The sequence below is a fragment of the Mycteria americana genome, chromosome 1 (genome assembly GCF_035582795.1).
Source record: "Mycteria americana isolate JAX WOST 10 ecotype Jacksonville Zoo and Gardens chromosome 1, USCA_MyAme_1.0, whole genome shotgun sequence".
Lineage (NCBI taxonomy): Eukaryota > Metazoa > Chordata > Aves > Ciconiiformes > Ciconiidae > Mycteria > Mycteria americana.
In genome coordinates, this window is record NC_134365.1 from 18019195 (window position 1) to 18041991 (window position 22797).

The 22797-nt window shown below is 39.5% G+C and overlaps 1 protein-coding gene across 2 annotated transcripts in view; it reads right to left on the reverse strand.

Moving 5' to 3' along the window:
• Positions 1-19274, reverse strand: part of CERK (ceramide kinase) — a 43705-nt gene extending 24431 nt beyond the window's left edge. Inside the window, exons 1-7 of one of the 2 annotated variants that reach the window (XM_075492359.1) lie at positions 18994-19130; positions 17507-17644; positions 9901-10014; positions 8532-8654; positions 6379-6504; positions 5797-5860; positions 1798-1943 (exon numbers count right to left, since the gene is read on the reverse strand). In XM_075492359.1, the coding sequence (XP_075348474.1) occupies positions 1798-1943; positions 5797-5860; positions 6379-6504; positions 8532-8654; positions 9901-10014; positions 17507-17522 (589 nt within the window). In that variant the 5' untranslated portion in view covers positions 17523-17644; positions 18994-19130. Of the gene's footprint in view, positions 1-1797; positions 1944-5796; positions 5861-6378; positions 6505-8531; positions 8655-9900; positions 10015-17506; positions 17645-18993 lie in introns of both variants that reach the window. The other variant, XM_075492349.1, reaches the window with a different exon arrangement.
• Positions 19275-22797: the final 3523 nt, after the last annotated feature.

Here is a 22797-nt window from a genome sequence, read left to right on the forward strand (position 1 = left end):
GAAAATATTTGAATCATAGACTGATTACAAGGCTGTACCTCATGTTAGTTCAAGGAATAAAACATGCAGTATACATTCAAATAGCAAACAGCTACAACAGACAAAACACAACAAACAAAACACTAAAGTATTTAAGAGAAGAAAGTGACTTGATACACATTAGCAATATTAAAATATCAGTGAAGATCATACTTCTTGGTTGCAATTGGAAAAAATGCATTAAGAAACTGTTGAAAAGGCAACGTTAATCTTTCAATTTTAACATGCATATAGTTAATTTCCTAAGGACAAAGAAATAGCTCTTAATATTGAAGTTCTGTTTTTCAGATTGTATCCTCTTATGGTCACTAAGATCACCAGTAGGCAAAATCTTCTGAAACCAACGATGAAAGCAAAAACCTCTAGTCCAAGAAATTTGCCCAAATAAGGGAAACAAAGGGTACACCACTTCAAATTCTATTCTGGTTAAGTTTATTATACAAACTTATTTTAATACAAAGCTTTAACAAATAAAATCAGAATATACTTTAATATAGTAATTCTGTTATACAGAACCCTTAATGTGCTAGCTAACAACGAGAATGAAAAACCATAAGGGGATATTCACATTGCAACTTTTAGATATCTAACCCTTATTGTACTGCAAGCAAGCAGAAAGGGTTAAGCTTCTTCCAAGCAACAATTCAGACCATTTGGGTTTGGATACATTGTTCAAAGATATAACAAGGATAAAATTAGTCACCTAAAGCCTGAGGGTACAAATATACTATTTCACTTGGTATATTTTTTATAACCTGTGCTAAATTTTCTCATAAAGTCTGTGTTTTAGTTCTAGTCAGAAGCTCATAATGTTTACTTCATATCCCAGTTTTTCAATTCAAATCTCAAGCATCTGACAAAAAAAAAAAACAGCATAGAAAAGACACTGAACTATCCATTTGTCTTTCCACAGAGTCCTCAAAATTGCATATGCTATTAAAGAGTTGCAACACTGAATCCAGTCCTGGAAGAGAGAGTCATCTTGTAAGTCCACTTTTGAAGGAATATTGGGGACCAATTGGGCAGGGTGAGGTAACACCTGGGACACTAGATTTAACAGCAAGATTGATCCAAAGAGTGCCTATGGTCAATAAAAAAAAGTAAGTTTATCACCAAAAACCTGAATTCCAAGAATGAGTTCTCTCAAATGCCTCTCAATGACAGTAGTCAGGATTGCCTGAAGAAGTGGCTAACATTGAGAAATGTGAAGGTACAGCACCTCTAAAGAGGGACAGAAATTGCAATTTGGTCTGGAACCTGAGGACTGTTCCTCAGCTGTAGTTGCCTTATGTTTTCTGTGATGACAAGTTGGGGGGGGGGGGGGGGGGGGGGGGGGGGGGGAAGCAATTTTAGCATTTGTTTGGAGTTCGTCAGACCAGGGGGAGGTTCTCATTACAATTCTAACTAAATATGTGTAAAGTCTCTGCTCAGTAAATTTCACTCATCAATGTGTTCAGATGGGCAAACATATTACTGTCAACATCTTATCTTGTATTAATACACAATAAGGCACAAAAAAAAAAGTAATTAAATTCTAAAGTTGCACAATAAGATTTGATTTCCTTTACAAAGTACCCTTCTCAAGTAAAATAGCATGTGATCAATAATTATATCAGGATACAAACAGCTTTAGCTAAGTGTCTTTATGGAATATCATTGCTTGTATCTTACACTTACGCCTAAATTCAAGAAGTTATGAATAAGAAGAAATTTCAAGAATAAATGAATAAAGTAAACTGAAAGTTAACCCTTTCTTACCAGCAGGAATTATGCCAATCCTTATATTGCATTGGACTAACGGTGCTTTGGGATTATTTTGGTCTATGCCAGAGTCCTTCTGCATTCTTCCAATGAGACCATGCATCACTTCACTGAACATGCCGTCCCCACCAACACAAACAACACTGCCAGGAAACACAAATTAGAATGCACGCTAACAGTCAATAAACAACACGGCAAGTGTTCTACTTAGGGCATGCACTGGGCACATCAAAAATAGTTGTTCTATTCTCCTCCTCCATTTTTACAGAATATAATAGCCCACAGTCAACTTGGCAATTAACAAAAAGCAGAAAAAAAAATTCAAGCTACACAACTGCAAATGCACCTAGACATGTCTGTAATGTTAGGAAAAAAATGTTGGAATGCAACCTAAAAAAAAAATCTTTATCCTCTATTGCTGTGTGCAGACAAGACAAATATCAGTGGAAATTCACTATACAAGGAAAACACTGAACAGGACTGTACATACAGCTTTCTAAGTAAACAAAATAGAAACAGGGTCCCTTTACTAAAAAGGGAAAAATAAGTTAATATTTGTGGCTTCAAGCAGAAGTATATTTTATGCTATTAACTTAATAGGGATATACACTATATGAAAGTCAAAAAACAGAAAAGTGCATGCTTGCATGCTCTTTTGAACATGCTGAGAGCCCATCAGACAGACAGAAGTCATGTATATCTACATAACCATTCATAATGAAACACAGAGTTCTAAATGTTACCAGATGCAAAACTTTGTTTTGCAAACTTAATTCAGGTCAGAGCTGGTGCAGCAGCTACACAGATCCTCAATATGTTAAAGCTCAGCAGAGAGTCCACAGCCAAGCAAATACTAGGAAGTAAAAGACTATTTTACAGCAGTATACATTTCATGCACAGTCATCAAATGCACACCCTGAACTCTAAAAGCATAAACATTCTTTAACTGAAAAACTAATTCAAATACACTTTAAAGGAACACATGACAAACCCAAGTTATGCATGTAGTCCCCAACATACGTGTTTAAGAATGTTTACTGTTATCTATAGCAATCCTTTCCAATGCATAAACTAACACTCTTACACATAGTTAGCAACAAATACTGCAGAATGAGCACTTGTTTCATAGGGCAAGTTAATGTATTTAATTTTTAAAGTATTGATGAATTAAATTTACTTATTATTGTATTTTCAGCAGAAGGAAAGCCTGAAAAAAACCTGTCATTTTTTCATGAACGGAGAGGACAGACTTAAAAATATACTGTCCAACTCTAAGTCAAGACCTAACAGACTGGGAGAGAAGGGAGAAAAGGCTGTTTGTTTCTCATTTTTTATAATGAATTTCTCTTCTCACAGCTTAACTACATTATTCCTCAACTTTAGCCTGCCTCATCTTTCTCTGGAGACTCTAAGAAAGAGGTTAAGTGGACAAAAATTTCCACATCAGTTCAAGGTCAATGTTGTCTCAGTAGTGTTCTATTTATACCAAATACTATATCTAGCCTCAGAGATGACAGAATGATATGAATGTCTGTTCCTATCAAGGATAAATATTGACAGATAAAGAAGTTCACATTCACAATATCTGCATGACCAAATTGATTGACTGAACATTGGTCATCTGATGTTTGCACACATATGAAGGCCCCTAATGAAAAACAACTGTAAGAGATCTTCTTAAAGCAATTCTTACATTTGGGGTTTATTTTTCTAATGGACTAGCACTTCACTTTTTAGACAGATGATAATAGTAAACTACATATGCTAAAGGGCTTCAGGAGAAACAAGTCCACAAGACAAATGACTTCTAAAAGAACAATGGTCCTTTCTAATCTCAACCATTCTGTGAACTAATGAAATAACTAGGAAAAAAACCAATCTGAAACAGTTCTACAAAGGCTTGTGCAACAGGCAAATGGATAAGGAAGCCTAGCGATTCATACACATCAGACTTATTCTAAACATGGTCGTAACCTGCACAATATTACAGCACGTGCTAGCTGTTCTGCACAATGATGTACAAAAGCCTGCTATATGATAACTGAATCAATATTTTAAGTAACTGCCTTCAAAGAGAAGCTGTTCTATCACTGAGCTATTAGATTAGTACACTCACCATAAGAAATTCTTATAAGGGGGAATGGGAAGAACAAATAGGAAACATGTACAAGAGGTTTAAATAAGCTGTCTCAAGTAAATACACTTGGAAGGCAGTAAAGCGGTTTTCATTAAGAATCCTGTATCTACTTCCAAGATCACATGCATGGCTTTGCCAAATAGGGAATCTGGAGATTAAGGGAAAGAAGAAAGGAATGAAGGGAAATGCCAGGGAATGCCTGAATGAAGGCAAAGTCACTCATCAGAACCAATTTAAGAAGACAGGTAAACAACAACGAGGTGTAGGAATCTAAAGAAACTTTTCCTGTATGTGAGAAGTCAACCAAACTTGAACACACACATGCGTTTATGCAGTTTAACCATTTTTTAAATCTTCCACATAACCATCTGATCTGTTATTTAAAAAGTAGTATTAATACAAGAACACCTTCCTAACATCACTCTTCACCACAGAAACAGACTTGTACATGATGGACAAAAATCAGGCTTAGAAAGACATGTTGCAGTTCCCAAGCTAACTGCCATTAAGGCCCAGCCCAGGAACAGAGGAATCATGAGATTCTAAAAAGACGCCGTTTTCTTGCCAACTGTTTATCTCAGTCATGTTAGAGAGAGAAAACCAAAAAACCCCACCAAAGCAAAAAAAAAAAAAAAAAAAAAATTCTACAGTGAGGGACTGTTTGAATCTGGCAAAAAACACTTCAGGTACCGCTACAATTGGTCACTGCCACTTGTTGCAAAAAAACAATTTCTAGGAGAGGACATGGGCTCACTTGCTTCCCTTTTCTGCTCTGTATTGGAATTTCACCAACTCTTATCTAATTCAAATCACTTAAGTCAAATGAAAAGGAAAAATATTAACTAACTAGGTTTTTCCAGGATACCAGTTTCCCTTCCTTGCACTTCTACAAAATTAAAAAAAAAATCCCAGTATAGTCAAAGCTGCTTATTTAAAGTCAACTGATCTTAAAGCAGGTGAAGTCTAGGAATTCAACCTGTGAACGCAGTTTCTTACTACCACAATTTGTCAACATCATGCCCTCACTCGATTTATAAAATGCATATAGATCTGCTCCCCTAGGAAAAGTACTCTGAAAAGATAGAAAATGTTTTACTTTTGCAACTTACCAGTTTAAATGTACCTGTCCATAAGCACAACAATATACTATTTTAAAATACTGTAGTTATGAGAGCTTATCTGCATAGGTTCTGCATACATTTTCATGATTTTCCAGTCGTGTAATTTGTTTCATGTCATGAACCAGAAACTGGAGTAACTAGCTTATTTATTAAAATATTCTGCTTCTACAGCAGATTTAATAATAGAATGCAATCTCACCATTCAGTTAGGTTTTCTTTTAAAACAGTACTTCCACAACAGAACAAACACAAATAAAGCCAAATGATATAGGCGTTATTTGAACAGTCCTACATAGCAAGAGGAACTATCCGAAACATTTCTAAACAGCTCATGGTTTTTACACACAGGCTGAATGCTACCAATGCAGTGTTCTGGACTCATGTATATGTCAAGATCACCTATGCCACAAAACATTTCAGGGTAGCTTTCAAGCTATCACAGAATGCTCAACTTCTGGACAAGCAGAAGTACTCTTACATTTATCTTTTGAACACAAATCTCATGCAAACATTGTTACACTACACTTGAATATATTGTGTGTTGAACAGGTTTACTGAAAAAGTTTAGTTTTCCTTTGATACTCCTAAATGTGGATGTCAGAAAGGAATACGCCCTAGAACTTTCAGCTGTTGTAATAAACATATCAGCAATGAAGGCTACTATTTTAGAGACAAGGACAGATTACACAATATATCAGCTAGAAAAGGAAAAAACAAAAAGCAAGTGAAGTTACTTACCCATCATATTTATTAATATTAACTTCAAATAAATTCTCCTTAGCATGGTTAGCATGTTCAGTTACTATGAAGAAATAAACAAATTAAAAATTACTATGATAAAAATAATATTATAAAATGGTATATAATATACAATTATAAAAAATATTATTAATTCATTAATAACCATGATTCCATTACCAATGTCACCACAAAACAGCCTACCCATAAAATGTGTTTCAAAAGATTTTATGCCAAGGAAAGAACTGTAAGAGACATGCATTGCAGTATATATGGAAAAATGTCACTCAAATTGTGCAAGTGAACAATTGGTTTTAACAGTAAAACTGAAAAAGAGGAGAAAGACAGCATCTTATAAATTAAGAGTTCAAATAACTCAGAAGTACCAGAAGTTTTAAATTAGTAAGCAGAAAATTGATATAAGGTCATCATTTACCTGGCTACCTATGCTTTAATTAAAAAACATTCCCTCTCTACCACTTAGTAAGAACAGGTAAGTGACAGAAAGAACTTAAGCTACTCAGAGATGTTTTAAAGAGTTCATATTGTGCATATTAAGAAATTAAAATATTCATTACTCACTAACAACATCAGTGGAGATAGAAGCCAGACTGAAGAGTGGAGCAACTTTCTGTTCATAAATCCTCTTCCCTTGTCGTTTTCCTCCATACGGGTTAATATACACAAGCAACTGCTTTGGTCTACACTCTGGAGTATGGAAAAAATATTACAGTACACTGCTTTTGTACACAAAATAAAAATTCAACAAGCTATACAAAAACAAACCTGTAAACAAAGTGAACACAGCTTATTATTAACTCTTATAACTCTAACTCTTTTGATAGAGAGCTATAAAAACCTGCTTCATCTATCCTCTATTACACTGAGTACTGACAGTATTGAACAAATTGGTAATAAGACAGCAGGTGAAATTCAGAATTGTTTCATCCGACTCCATGTCTCTCATACTTGCGCAGATTATTCTCACAGTACCTTCGCACTAAATGACATTAGTATCACAGGCATACAAGACAAAAGACAAACCAAGGGCAGCAATAGAAAGGCACTTGTCAGTGAAGCATGCATACAAATATTTTAACCTCAATTTATTTAAATAATGTTCTTGCTTTGGTAACATAGATAAGATGCATTTCCTTTCAGCAATAAAGACACAATAAGAGTACCTCACAAAACTGCATGCTGCACAGCAAGTACTGGCCCTGTGGTGTAACCCCTTCCCCCCAGAAAACCCCTTTGATATTACTCTCTCAAGCTTCTTCGAATAGTGATGGATTTGCATTGATGGTGGCAATGAAAATTATTACATCTCTGTACTAACAGATACACAAAACAGTAATGCTTGCTGCACCTAGAGAGCCTTCCTTTTTTTGTATAGAACACAAAGACCTGTTATAACATTCGCACTTCCTCAGAAGGCATTCTAAATTATTATTTTAAAAGAAAATAATAAACAGAGTTATTAGATTGCCACACTTGCCTAATAAATCCACCCAAGCTAGACTGTTTGAATGGTTTAAAGCTGCCACACACCCAAAGCACCATTCACCCTCTGAGAACCCGCTACCTTTTCCGAAATAGTTTGTTACCAATAGAATGAACACCTGCACTCACAGAGATGACTGCCCAGGCCACATCTCTCACAGGTGTAGTGAATGGGTGCATAGGCCCCATTTTTTAAAAGATTTTATTGGAAGCCAGATACCTCATGTGTAACATATACAAAACAAAAACATTAAGATTTATGCTTCCAATGCCTGTTCAGAAGAACATTTTTTTGTTAAATATCCATTTTTATTCTGTGAGCCTTAAGTACTTGCTCGAGTCACACCGTAGGTGTACTTGTTTCCAGTCCCTTCTCCGGCTCTGTCTCTCAGATGGACATCAGACCTACACCGTAGGTAGCTTATCTCTAGCCCTGCCTCCAGCCCCATCTCCTGCTGCTCCTGTCTGGCCTCCCTGGATGGACTCGATTACTTTATCTCATCTGGGCTGTAAGTGGGACCTGCTGCTATCCCCATGCCTGCTCTGCCCACCCTGCTCAGATACAGTGGGGCTGCACCCTGGTCGGTGAGGGCACTGCCTGTGCTCTGGTCATCCTTGACTTCCCTTCTGTCATGGAGTTGCTCTGCTCCTGCCGCTCCCTGACACCTATCAAGGTAACTCTTTCAGGAATAACTCCTGCAAAATTACTTTTAGCCTTCCAAGAAGTAGATGTTCAAGAGTCCCAGAAATGATTAATGGGAACTCTTACTACATAAGGCACATTGTTGATGAGAGAGACTGGAAAGGTAAGACAGACACAGAAAAAGCCACCCATAAATCTTACAATTGCTACAATCCTTGTCCTCAGATCTCTGGAGTACCTCAAATCTCTGAGCTTACATCTGCCCTTTACTTTCTCCAAAGCTACAGTCATTTAAAGCCTCTGCTAAGCTTCTAATGTGTCCCTATTTTGTGAAAATGATTTACATCTGGGCAAAATTATAAGACACCTATAGCCCTGACTGATTAGAGTAAAACACTCAGTACAACTTAGGAAATATGCAAGATGCAAAAGTAGTGATGAGAAGAATGAGACACTTCAACTCCCAGCTCCCTCAACTTTTGAGCATAAGCTGCTCTTACGAGTTCAAAAAAGCAGATATATCAAAATAATATTGACGTACATGCCTGCAAAATGATGCTGCAAATGTTAGTAGTTTAGTCAAACTTACTCTGCATTTCAAGTAATTCTTTGAGTGCCTGTATCCACTGATTACACAAGTACTCATCAACACACCAAAACGTCACATCACTGCACCGCCAGCGGTGATTTCGGGCTTTCTTCACATAATACACTATTTAAATTTAAAAAAGGGAAGGGGGGGAAAAAAAAAAAAAGAAGAGGCACAATGAGACAGTTCTGTGAAATGACAAATGCATTTCAGAGATCTCCCCAATATAGCTACCTTTGGAAATAAGTGTTAATTAACACCAACTACACATTTCTGTAAATGACAGAAGCATTCAGAGCATGAACAGGACATTTGTAAAAAGTCAAAATAAAAACATAAATGAAAACACTTGCTCTAGGTCACTACCTATAGCAGATACCCAAACATAAATTTCTTTTTAAACCAAATACAATCTATTTTCCATAAACTGATTATAGACACACTTATACAAAGTTCACTAAGCTTATATATTATCCATATTAAAGTCTGCAATGTCTACATGATACAAAACACCATAAGCTTAAGAGGATAAGCCAAACCTTCACATCAGCTCCCATGTAACCAACAGGGTGAATTTAATTTCATAAAGCTGAAATTTGAGAAAAAAGATTTAGAGTTTTCTTGTGCATTAAGAACTAGGCTGGTGGGACAAGACGCACCCTTACCTTTCCAACTACAGTATCACCAATCATTATTACTGAAGGACTAAATGTGAGGAAAGTACTCCACAACATTGAATTTTGGCATGGGAGCAATCACATTTGCCCTAGCTTTGCAGCTCTTTCCCCAAAACAAACAGAAATTTATTGCTGGCACTTTGTTTTAAGAATGCAGTCAATAATACAAAGAACCTTTACATGCACACATTCTGATGGTTTGGGATAGTTTAAAAAAAAAAAAAAAAAAAAACAACAAACCAAAACAAAAAACACACCACCAAACATTTAGGACTCATTTTTCCAGCCTCCCTCTTGATTTTCTAGTCAAGTAATAGAAAGCAAGTGTCCTGCTGCAGAGTCATTCAGCAGCAGAAACATAAGACATTAGTTAGGACTACATTAAATAACCAGACACAGCATGTGTTCTTAAAGGAAGGGTTTTCTTTTCCAAAATAAGGATCTTTAAATGTAAACTGGCAGATTTTTGTTGGGGGTTTTATTTGTTTGTTTGGGGCTTGTGGGTTTTTCGGTTGAGGTTTTTTTGTACATTTTCAGTTTGGGGTTTTTTTTTTGGGGGGTGGCAGTGGTGGTATTTTTTTAAAACACATGATTTCTGTTAAAAAAAATTCTGAAGATTCCTTTTGAGTCTGCCCTAAAGTACCTGTAACAAAGTAATTAGCACAAGCGTCCTGAGACTGTATTTGCCTTACCTGTGAAAGCATGTGGCTTTCCCATTTTTTGCCATTTGCCATTATTATGCTGTTTCTTGTTAAATTCAGTTTCTTCTACAGCAATGATCTCAGAGGTTGGTACAAAACAGTTTTCTGTAGGAACACAAGATTTTACACATTAACATCTTCAAACACCACCAGAATGGTTATTTCTACGCACAATATCTATAGACATACAATTAAGAGTAGCTACTCAGTAAGTGCAACCAAGAGCATAAGTAGAAATCTGCTGAATATTTTCCATTTCCTTTTGCCTTTAGTCAAAGCACATAATCCGTAACCACCTATGAACTACCCCAAATAATACTTTAAATGTCTATGATTTCTCAGAAAATTAGGTATTCTGAGTATAAAAACATTTTTGCATGAAGCCAAAAATCCAGCAGCACTGATTTCAGAGTAATGGAATTGCCCCTTCAATGATGCCTAGTCCAGATATTTGACAGTGAATAGCACAAGCTATTTCAAAGAATGTGCAACTAGATCTAGTGCAGAGAGACTACAGAGGCTATTTGTTATTCTCAAGTAGTTGGCTTATGAAAGAAAGGCATTCATATGAATTTGTAAGACTTTAAATCCCACTAAGCTTTTAAGGATCTCCTAAGAAGCAAATTTTAGGTGTTATGTTTATGTACTGTTAAATATATTTCCCTTGTATCAACTTCAAAACTACTGTTTTTCAGAATTAAAGGCCTCTTGCTCTTACACTATGAAAGAATTTCCTCCACCTTTGCTCTTTTTACCTCTTATCATCCCCCAACACCTTAGTCGTCTTAACTCCTGTCAAATTGAGGATTTTGTCTCATTTTCATTACTGATTTCAAAATTTCTCTGCTTTTACCTTATCTCAAAAAAAAAAGTGTAACTGAAAATGCATGCTTTGTATTTATGTACAAGCGCTTCGTGTATATATACATGCACAAAACATTTAATTACATAAATTATAATAATATAATCTCTTCTATAATAAGAAATATAATATACTTGTTTCTCTTTATATAGATAGATACAGAGATATAAAGAGATATTAAACACAGAAAATACAAATACTGATACTGTTGTTACTGAGTTTTATCCTACATTTCATCTTCCTCACTATTTTGCAGAAATAGCATGGTGGTGGTGAGGAAACTAAAATAAGTAAAAACTTTTCCTGAGGTCTTTACAGTGGTGACTCCAATTCATTTGCCACTAGCTCAATTTTATTTTTTTTCCCTGTCCTATTTATTTGTTTTAGTCAGAGTTGTTATCCGTTGTCATGTCTATTGACATGTCATGGACTATACACACAAGGTTTTTCTCCCTTACAGGTGTTTTCGTATTAGACTTGATTTATATTCCTTTAGGGATTTTATCTTCTCAGAGGTTTTTAGCTTGATTCCAAAGAAATGTAGCCTCCAAACTTTACGCTGAGGTCTTTTAGGAATCTGAGGTCTTTTAGGAAAATTTCTGTCCCAGAACTGCTTTTAGTTCTCATTTTTCTACTGGCTATGCCACCATATATCAGAACATGAAAGAAAGCTTGTTGCATTTATAAAGACTGCACTTAAGTGGTAACTCATTTTGTTGTTACTCACAGATATGCTACAAAACTGACAAACGACATTTAGATCAAAGTTTAAATGACAATGCTCTAATGAACATTCTGGAAAATAGTTCTACTTACTGAATACTTATTAGCATGTACACTAGGAGCAGCAACAGAAGTCATTGCTTTATTAGGCATTTTCTGTATAATAGAGAAAGCTGTCCACTGTACAGACAGCAAACAGATTAAAAAGCACTTCCAAATCTGTATCACTGAAAGCATTTCTTTGGAGTATATATTTTAGTACATACTGCACAGCTTATATTAACAACCCTAGACCTTGTAACCACTTCTACTAAGCTCTCCTAATTCTTCAGATGTGTTCTCCCTCTGACAGTCGCATAACTGGAAGTTCTGCTTTTCCAGCAAATCTCTTCACAGATGCGGCAAAAAAGCAAAGAGTAAATGTTTTAATTACATACGTGCATTTTTTTTACCTTAAGCCACAAGAGTTACATATCTGAAAAAAACAGATTCCTGAAAACAAACCCCTAAAAACAAGCAAACAAAAAAAACAAAACAAAAAAAGGAACAAAACAAAAGCAAATAATAGAGTGATCCCACCTTCCCACAGTAAATCTTTGGGTTTGGTAAAAGTCTGAGAAGTTTCTGTTCAAAGAATACCAGCTATACCAACTGTGGCCCTCAGTACTACTTGGCACTGTACAAGCATCAGGCAACTCCACTGCCCTGATAGTATACTCCCATCTTAAGGCAGTCAAAACCACACGCTACCCAATACAGTAATTGCAGAGGGCCAGAAAGATGCAGAGCTGTCTCAAATACAAACATGCTATTCAGAACATTCCCTACAGCTTATAGAAACAAATCTGAATGCAGTGGCATCTGTGTTTGAATAGAGCTCAGGAATTTCCATCAGTCCAAACAGGACTCTATCACTATTCGACTTAGTGTCATACAGTATACTGTTTAATCAGAAAGCAAATCAACTACTCAGTCCCACTCTCTCCCCTCTTCCCCAGAAGGGAGAAGTTACCATTGCAAAGACATCAAATTGAGTCCTTCAATACAAGCAGCACAATCCTGCTCCTATAAACACAATGCCCTCATCTGCCATTTAATCATCAAAACCCTCCCCATAAAAATAAGTAGGACTACCCTACACTCTTTTGAGAGATCAACAAGGTTGACGTATATACTAATTATAGTCCTTTCCCACACCTACTTTTGTAGCATTTACCCTATTATCAAGTAGCATGAGCCATTTCTTTCACTGATTTAGCATAAAGGTGTTCACTCATAAAGGACTTCACCTTTATGAGTTTCTCCCAAAACATGGAAAATCTTATTGCCACATTAACACAAAAAACCCCTGGTACTTACACCAGCACTACTAGATCAACATTAATGAAAAAAGTTGAACTAAGGGCTCAGACTATACCAAACAAAGAATTTTACTTGGCTTAGTACAATATACTCAAACCAAGCAGCACACAACAGTTCCTAGACAAAATTCCAGGCAAAATACCGTTACTTTTTCAACACACACATCTAGATTCAAGAGACTCAATTTTAAGTTCAGAAATACTGAAGTACATATTATTTTCTTAAGCTTAATCTCAAAGATCTTCACACATTTATGTTTTCATGTCTCACCTTGTTCAATGTCTAGCATACATGAGACACTAAAGACAATGAGTTGTCCATCCAGAGCAGCCGGATGAAGGGGCATGGCAAAAAAAAATTAAAAAACAAACAAAACACACAATGGACAGGTGACAGTCTTCCCAGCACACTGCCTGTGCCAGTCATCACTCATGCTGGGTCACAGTGCTCTTACAGTCTTAACCGACACTCTTCTTGAAGTGCAAACTGACAAATCAGCAAAATACTGTGTTAGATGCATACTACTTTTCCCCACGTTAAGCGGGGGGAACCCCAAGCTAAGCACATGAGCAGTGGGCTTTCTTTGTGAAAAAATGTACGCAGCAGTTGTGCATTCTTCTGTGTTAAGGAAGGCTTTTTGGTCATTTGTGGGAGTGTCATTGCTGTCTGCCACTCCCACAGAACACTTCCTTAGTTTATAAGCAAACTCACTCAGAACCCCAGTCAAGATTTATTCATTCATCACTGCCAGCTATGTATCCTACAGGCCAAATTCCTCCCTCAGAAATGTGTTATCTCAAAGCAACACAGACATGTGCAAAAGCATAAAAGTGTCACTGATCACAGCATTTGGTTTATTCTTAAAATTCAGCTCAGGCCCACGGATGCAGTGGCATTCAGAATTAATTTAAATTATTAGTGTACTCTTGTGACTCGAAAATATTAACAACTAAAAAGCTGGGGTGCAGATTTAAAGAAAAAGTATTTTTTCAGTCACTTTGAAAACTAATTTACTGTTACAGACCACATGAACCATAAGTTATCTTTCCTAAGTTTAAGCTTTGCCTTCACCTAAAAGCAAGAAAACAAGAACATTTTCTATCAGAAGGTACATTGCATTATATTGATCATGCACTACAGAAAACTGTGTCCAATAAAGACCAGAATAAGAGAAGATGGTGGACAGGGATAAAGAGCAGAATCATGTAGAATTTACATCCTGGGGGAGGGGGAAGAAAAAAGGCATCATGACTAAATGATTTAATTCAAAACTGTGGAAGAGTCACAGAAACATCTGAAGGCCATGATCTCACAATATACAGCCATGTATAGGGAAATTGGCTTTAAGTAAATCTTCAAGTACTTCGTAAACCAACAGACAATAGATCAGGTCCTAATACGATCACACACAGAGTTGCTGCTTCACATCACAGAATTTGAATCAAATCACAGCAATTTGAACTTGGATCAATTTGCATATTTAAATCATACTATTGAATGTTTTCCCATTGATTTTTTTTTTAATTTCCAAATTAAATCTTTTTAACTCAACTATGAATACGTCAATGATAAAGCAAGAAATAAGATGCACTTCACCTTAAGGGAAAAAAAAAAACCACCAAAGACATGTATGCTGACAAACATGTATTGTTTGATGTAGTGTGCATTTATATTTGAATAATTACAGAAGAAGATACATTCCAAAGAAACAGTGCCTTCTAGAGATATTATTCCCCACATCCTACCAGTTCAATGGAGCCAGTGGAACTGCCTAAAGAAAAACATGGTTCAGATTTCTACACATGCCCATTGCCAATTGGGAATGACTGATGAAAAATGACCTTGACTAAGGATGTGCCAACACACTACAGGTGCTGGACAGGCCTTGTTTCCAAGCAGGCCCACCTCTGCCGACTCAGTACTGTGTTTATCAAACTGAGCATTCTTTAGAATCCACATCAGAATGGCATCAGTCTTGTGAACGCTAGTACTGAGGCTTCCTCAAGTCATTGTCTTCAGGGGAAAGCTGGAAAAGACACGCCAAGGGAAAATTCTGAAGGGAGAAATAGAAGGGCTAAAGGAAAGTACACGCAATAAGTGAAGGCATACAGTCCAGTGCCTAGTTTGATAACCACCTTCATACTTGTACTTTACAATTAAAAAAATAGAAAAGTGTCAAGAGAATCTCATTCTGTGTTTGTAGTCCCTTAGTACTAGGCATGATACAATCTTAGCCAATACTTCTAAAATACCTAAATAGGCACATATGTACAATATATAATCTGCTATGAAATTGGGTACACAAAGTTTTGTCACGCGTTACTTGAGAAAAACCTGACTGTGCCATCAACATGAGGAAATAATAAAACAATTGATCTGCCCAGCTTTGCAGATCAACTAAATTTCATGGTGAAGTGTTACAATGTTGAAAAATAATGTTCTTCAGAATATCTGAAGATGAAGGCATGCCTAGGAAAAAACAGATGCATAGCTAAGAGTAACAGAGAAACACATGAAAAATTTCAGATAAAACCTTTCCCTCTAAGTTCAAACAAGTCTAACCAACCAAAGAATGGGAAGTGGGAACCTCATTACACTGAAGACAGAACTTGAAAATATGACGCTGTTAAACAAGGTCTAACAGTGGGAAGGAAAGTAAACAGTATTTAGGATTTAAGGTTTTAAAAACATACCATGACTTGAACAAACTTTTTATGATTTTGTTGGTGGTGGTATCTTCTCAATGACAGAATTAAAAATAATTCTCCTGAATTAATACTTCTTTATTCACAAAATGCATTCTGACAGAATGGGTTTAAAAAAAATATATATATATTTTAATATCATTGTACAAAGATGAGAAAACACAAGAATCTCCCCATATTCTGTAAAACTGTCTTTTCCTGGACAATAGGAGAAAGTTTCTGTTGTTTCCTATCTGTTCCTGAATTTGGATGCAATAGGGAGAGGTAGATATTTCAACACTTCTACAATATACCTAACTATAGCTCTAGTTCCTTACCTGTCAAAGTCTAAAAATCTTGACAAAATATATACCAAACCATTTTTACTTATGTAGCTAAATCCCAGACAGTAATAAATACTCAGAAAATAAGCAGTCCTCACTGAGTTTTTTCAGTTTAAAGACAACTGTTTCACTGTAATAACTACCTATTAAACAAAAAATATAGCACTTCTATACTGCATAATTAAGTCTGTATTTAGGCATAATGCAGAGTAGTCACGTAGTCAAACGCTAAATGGTAGAAAGATACCAATCTTGGTCAAGCAACTCCTCTGAAATTATATGCTCCTAACTGACCATCTTCCACATTATAAAGTTTATTTATATACTGTCATGTATGCTGCTCATATTTCCAAAATAATTGTTGCAAACACCATGAGCCATCCCAGGTCTTAAAAGAGCTTAAAGACAACAGGGCAGCAATAATATAAAACTGTGATGGTATTAAAGCACAAGCACAGGAAACACATGAATTAATCAGGGTGTTAAGAAGAGCAGCTACATCATCTATTGTATTGCTCTCTACATAAATTGTACCTGTGCCTCCAGAACACTTAGGCCTTTCTTTTTCTTCTCCCACCTTCCCTTTTCTCTTTTGATTCCATGTCATATTTTCCAAAATCTTGTAGATAGCCATGCTTCAGGACAGCAGCCACACTCAGTAACCAGACTTACCTCCTAAGGAATCTTCAACTGGGTACTACTTCAGGAACTACCTTAAAAAGAGCCCAGTTTACTAAGTCCCACTCTCCTTCCACCATTCCCAGCATTCTGACACTCACTTTGGAACAGGCTTCAAGACAGATTCATACTTGGTTTGGCCCACCAGGAGTAAGAAAACTTACAACTTAAAAAGTTGTAAAAACTTACAACTGTAAGCAGTTGTAAACTTCCGAGTGCTAAGAAGAGAGCTAGTGTGATTTTGTGGCACTCATGCATGGTCTAAAGGAAGTCATCATACAGTAGAATGGAGCTCCCATTGAACTTGCTCTAGCCTACAGATCAGTCAACTGGTAACTTTGCAAAGCCATTTTTAGAAGGATTTTACACAATTCAACAAAATTCTCTCCAAAGCAGGGGCTACTTTACCTAGTGGGAGCAATTGTCCCAAAAGGCTTTGAAACTTTATATTTTAAATTTAGGACCCAGATACCTTTCTCTAGACTAATTTTATTTCATTTTGAAAAGTATACAGCTTATTTTTCACACCAATATATTAAGCTTGGCAGAATTAAAGAACTAATTTGTCTTCAAAGTTGTAAGTTCATTTAGCTGTACATCTGAAGTTCAAAAATTTTGAAATACTTTTTTCAGCAGTACTGCTGATAAAAACTAAATTATGTCAAATTGTATTCACACAGTAGCAAGGGAAGGATAACGAACTCTTTTTTTTATGTTATCATAAATAAGAAGAGATGTACTTAAAACATGACCAATTCTCAGTTACGTAAACTACAACATCAAATTCTTACAATTCTTTTTGAGTTCTCCTTCTCCCTTTTCCCTCATCTTTTTTCAAAAAGCCTCAGGCCAATAAGATGATAAATATTTTCCTGATTTTATCATAGGAAAGGTACATGGTAAGAAGGGAAGAACTATTTAACTATTTAAGTTCAGGAACTTGCCTGGGACTGGAGACATCTATATTCAAACCATTCTCAGATAAAGTTCTAGTCAACCTTTCTATTATTAGTTCCTCTCTGTCTCAGTTCCTCCAGCCTCTAAAATGAAGGTGACAGCAGTTTTCCACTCAACAGCAGCTGCTGTGAAAAGAAGGACATTATACATTTTCAGATGTTCACATACCATGCTAATAGGACTATATTAATAATGGGAATAACTACTATATAAAAACCCCAAGGTGAAAGAATCTGATAAAAATACTACCTGAAGTGTAGTAGAAAGCTTGATATGCTGTATGCACAGACATTTTCATAAGTTATCCTGAAATGTTGTCAGGTATTTTCAGCAGTAACCTCTCCCACTTGCAGTTTTGTAAGTTGGCATTATTCTAACTGCACAAAAGGGGAACTACAAACAGCTTTGTTACCCCATTACAAACTATTGGCCTACATTAAATATTTCCAAAACAGTAACTCGCAAAAGTTAAACTTTATTTGGAAATTTCCATGAAGCCTCTTAGAAAGCAAAGAGCTTTAAATAAAAAAAACCTCATTTGAAAAAATATAATTGCCTGAAACACTGCCTCAGTATGAAAGTGGTTTTTAACCAGAACTAAGTCACGTAACTAAAAATAAAAAAGTTGCTTTTAAAGTTCTATAAGTCTGTTATATCCTGCTACAATTAATTTGAATGCAACGTTACAAACTACGTGCTGCTACCTGCTCGCAGTGCCAAGAAACAATGGGGTTCAGCTAAACAAATCTGTGCTTTCCTCATACGGCTGCTGGGACAGGTTTTCTGCCTTTGTTATCAGAGGCACACGCTCAGAGCAGACGCTTAAACTGCCTCCTCTGCAGAACACAGAACTCGCTGCACTCGCACGCAGTGCCTGCGGCTCATCGTGAGGAGCTTTCAGCTTTGTTTCGAAGCCGATTAACCGGCTGACACGTTCAGCACAGCCGGCTGCCTTCCGGTGGCAGTCCCGCCACCGCTCCGTCCTCGGCTCCCTGGTACCCGGCACGGCCGCAGCGCTCCCGCGCCGCCGGGCCCGGGCGCGATTAAATCTGCCTCCGTCTTTCACCGTCCGACTCCGAACCCCAGAGGAGACTGCTGCCGCGGACACCGGGCGACGCCGACTGCCGCCCATCCTCTGTAGGGCGAAAAGGCGCCCAAGCACAGGAAATACTCCGCGCAAACAGGATACTCCGAACGCTCAACGCACTCTGAGCCGAGAACCGCACGCCGCCGCCGTGAGACCCGGCTCCAGCAGCGCCCCGGCGGGGGCAGGGCCGGCCGCAGGCCATCCCCGCCCGCACCCGTGCCTGCAGCCGCCCTGCGCGCTGCCCCAGGCCGCCGGGGACGCTGCGAACGCCCTTGCCCGCCGCCGAGGAGAGGCGGCCCCTCAGGCGGCCCCGGCCCGCCGCGAGGCCGCGGCAGGTGCGCTAACGGCCGCCCGCCACAGCCCGTCCCGCCTCGCCGCTCCACTCACCGCCGCCGCGGCGCGGCGAGCGGGGGTCGCGCCAGGCCAGCCGTCCCCGCTCCTCGTCTAAGGTGACCTCCCAGGAGCGCTGCCGCTGCCCCAGCCCCAGCCAGGAAACCAGCCGGGGCCGCCGGCCGCCCGGGAGCTGCTCCATGGCCGCCGAGAGCCCGCCGCCCGCCGCAGCCCGCTACCGCATGGCCCAGCAGAGCGGGCGGGCGCCGCGGGGCGAGCCCGGCAGCTAACGGCGCCTGTCGCCCGCCGCTAGCCGGCCTCTCCCCCGGGCGGGGCGCCGCGTCAGCGCCTACGCCAGCGCCGCCGGGGCGGGGCCTGCGAGGGCCCCGCCTCCCCGGCGCAGTGCCCGGCTCGGCGGGGCGGGGCGCGACGGGGGCCGGGGCGCGACCGGGGCCGGGGCAACCCGGGGCGGCGAGGCCGGGCGGCTGCTGCCCTTGCCGGGCCCTCGCGGGCAGGCTGCCCGCCGCTCCGGGGCGCACGGCCCGCCCTGCCCCCGGCCCGCTTTGTCTCCTCGCCCCGCCGGCGAGAGCCACGTGCTCTGCGACCCGCGGCGGGGGCCTAGCCTGAGCCCCCGGGAACGGCCAGCACGGGGGAAATACCAGCGCCACGGGCATGGCTCCGTGCAGAGAAACCGGGGTTTACACCATAACGTGTGCGGGTTGTTTTTGCGCTTTTGCGGGAGGATCAAGCACCCGTCACCGTGACGATGAACTCTTCCCTTATCAAGCCAGTGAAAATGTAATTAATATATCTACCGGGGTAGTTCCACAAACCTCTCAGCTTGCCTTCTTTTCCATAAAAACATTTTGAGTTTGCCTTCAAGATGCTGACAATAATTCACTATGATTAAACTCTTAATTCTTTGCTGTCTTTCCTCCGTGGCGCCCCTGAACCTTATCTCTACAACCATCAGCATCCTGCCCAAACCACAGGCCAGAGTGCAGGGCAGTTCCTCTGCCTCTGACCTTACTCCAAGCCTACTGGTCCTGAACGTCTCCTACAGAGGCTAGAGAAAATTGTCACTGGTCTGTGCGTAGGTGGGTCCAGCCCGGGCCAGTCCTCCGCTTGGCAAGGATGGTACAGGCACTCCAGCTGGCTTTGCTCAGAGCCAGCACAGGGCTAAAAAGCTACTGCACTCGAGCTCTGTCTGAACCTTGTAACGTACTCACATTTCATTTTCTGAAAACAAATGAGCTAGGCACTGTCATCCAAGTTATGTGTTCAAGATAGTCTTCCTGTGCCATGAATACTTGTCATCTTCTGTCTCGATTATTGCAACATCCTTTCCTCTGGCCTTGAAAGACATGATGTTGCCACTCTTATTGTTGAAAATACCTAGGTATGCCACACTTTCACAATTTCAAGGAACACTTTGTTTCTGTCAGTTGTATTGCCCTTTACATTTTTGAATCCTTCCCTCCACAAACACCTGTAAAGCTCTTTATATTGAGGCTTAAAGTAAAGTTTGTTTGTTGCAAATCTGTTGTGAACATTAGTCTGCCAAATCCACTGCTGAGCAGTCATTAGAGTCTCATCGGTTCTTTGCATTTTGCCAGCTACATCATCTGTTAACATCCCTCTTGCACTTTGATGGTAAGATCCCTGGGCCCGGAACGTCCTTTTTGTTTCGGGTTGTACCGTATCTAGCACATTTCACTTCCATTATTTGTAACCACTTCTGCAAGCCCGAACAGCTGTGTGGAAACCACAGCCTAATGCTGATACTCACAATGCAACAGAGACTCTTTCGGTGTTGACCCCCTCAGACATGCTCCAGGAGCTAATGGATCCTAATATAAAGCTGTGTTCTTAAAAATGTTATTTATCATTTCTCCACTAGGCAAATTAGATCTAATCTTTTATAGTCTACAGTCACCTGAATCGATATTCTTACGCTGTGATCCATGCTAGCTGAAGAAGCAAAAAGTTCATTCTTTTTACCACTCTTGCCTATTTCCTTTTATTCTTATTAATTTGACAACCGGTTTTGGCTTAGCTAAGGCTAAAGCCTTCAACTGTAAAACACAGAATTGATAAAATATTCTCTGGTCTGTTAGAAGCCTACAAAGGTGTACTAGCACCACTAGCAGGAATGGCATTCCCCATCCACATTTCTTATTTGTTTAGATAAGGAGAAGCCAGTTATTTCTTCCTTGAACACCGGTTTAGCGTAACAGTGTTTTGGTCCATGATTTGGGATGCTCCATGCTACTGCAGGAATGTCTTGCAGGAATTCATACCAGTGCTGTGTTTGGTCCAGTCTGGCACTCTCTGGTAGTCCCTTGAAAGCCAACATGTGCTACTGTCCCTGGAAAGTAAAGGTCAAATTTGAGCCAACACAATATTTTTTTCAATCTGTTTTAGTACTTTATGATTTTCTTCTCTGGCTCTAACAGAGAAAGAATTGCTAAAGGATGGCTGGCTTGGTAGGCTAAAGCACACACATGTCAATTATTGTTTTACTGCTTATTACATAAGCCTTTAATTACCACTGAGGGGACAGAACTGCAGATGCAGCAATGCCAGTAAGCTGCAGGATTTATAGCCTAAAATCTTGATGCTAAAGACAGCTGATCACAGGGCTCCACCCTGAGAAATTGCATGGTTGTAAAAGCACCTCTCTTTGTTTACAGGTCCACAGAGGCCACAGGAAGGGTTGCAATTGTAGTTAACTTGGGAACAATAAGACGTTGTGTAACAAGTACAATTCACCATGTCAAATGGGAAGAATGCAGGAAGGTAACACAATTTACAAGGTTTATCTCTATGACCCATTTATTACCTATTTAGCAAACAACGTAACTTTTAAAGCCAACTTTCTCTCTCCAGTGTCTGATTTTATAATAGGTCATTCATCCTGAGTGGCACCAAGCCAAGTGGTGCAGTTGATACTCTTGAGGGAAAGGATGCCATCTGGAGGGACCTTGATAGGCTTGAGGGGTCGGCCCAGGCAAAGCTCATGAAGTTCAACAAGGCCAAGTGCAAGGTCCTGCACATGGGTTGGGGCAATCCCCAATATCAGTATAGGCTGGTGGATGAAGGGATTGAGAGCAGCCCTGAGGAGAAGGACTTGGGAGTACTGGTGGATGAAAAGCTGGACATGAGCTGGCAATGTGCACTTGCAGTCCAGAAGGCCAGCCGTATCCTGGGCTGCATCAAAAGAACCATGGCCAGCAGATCGAGGGAGGTGATTCTGCCCCTCTACTCCGCTGTCATGAGACCCCACCTGGAGTACTGCGTCCAGCTCTCAGGCCCCCAGCAGAAGAAAGACAAGGATCTGTTAGAGTGGGTCCAGAGGAGGGCCACAAAGATGATCAGAGGGGTGGAACACTTCTCCTGTGAAGAAAGGCTGAGAGAGTTGGGGTTGTTCAGCCTGGAGAAGAGAAGGCTCCCAGGATACCTTATTGCAGCCTTTCCATACTTTTACAAGAAAGGTAGAGAGAGGCTTTTTACCAGGGCCTGTAGTGACAGGACAAGGGGCAATGGTTTTAAACATTAATAGGGTAGGTTTAGACTGGACATAAGGCAGAAATTTTTTATGATGAGGGTGGTGAGACACTGGAACAGGTCTCCCAGAGAAGTTGTGGATGCCCCATCCCTGGAAGCGTTCAAGGTCAGGTTGGACGGGGCTCTGAGCAACCTGATCTAGTGGAAGATGTCCCTGCTCATGGCAGGGGGGTTGGACTAGATGACCTTTAAAGGTCCCTTCCAACCCAAACCATTCTATGAGTCTATGATCTCTGTAAAAAGTACTTACTCCTAATAACTTTATGTTGTACTGAACAGGATCATTACATGATA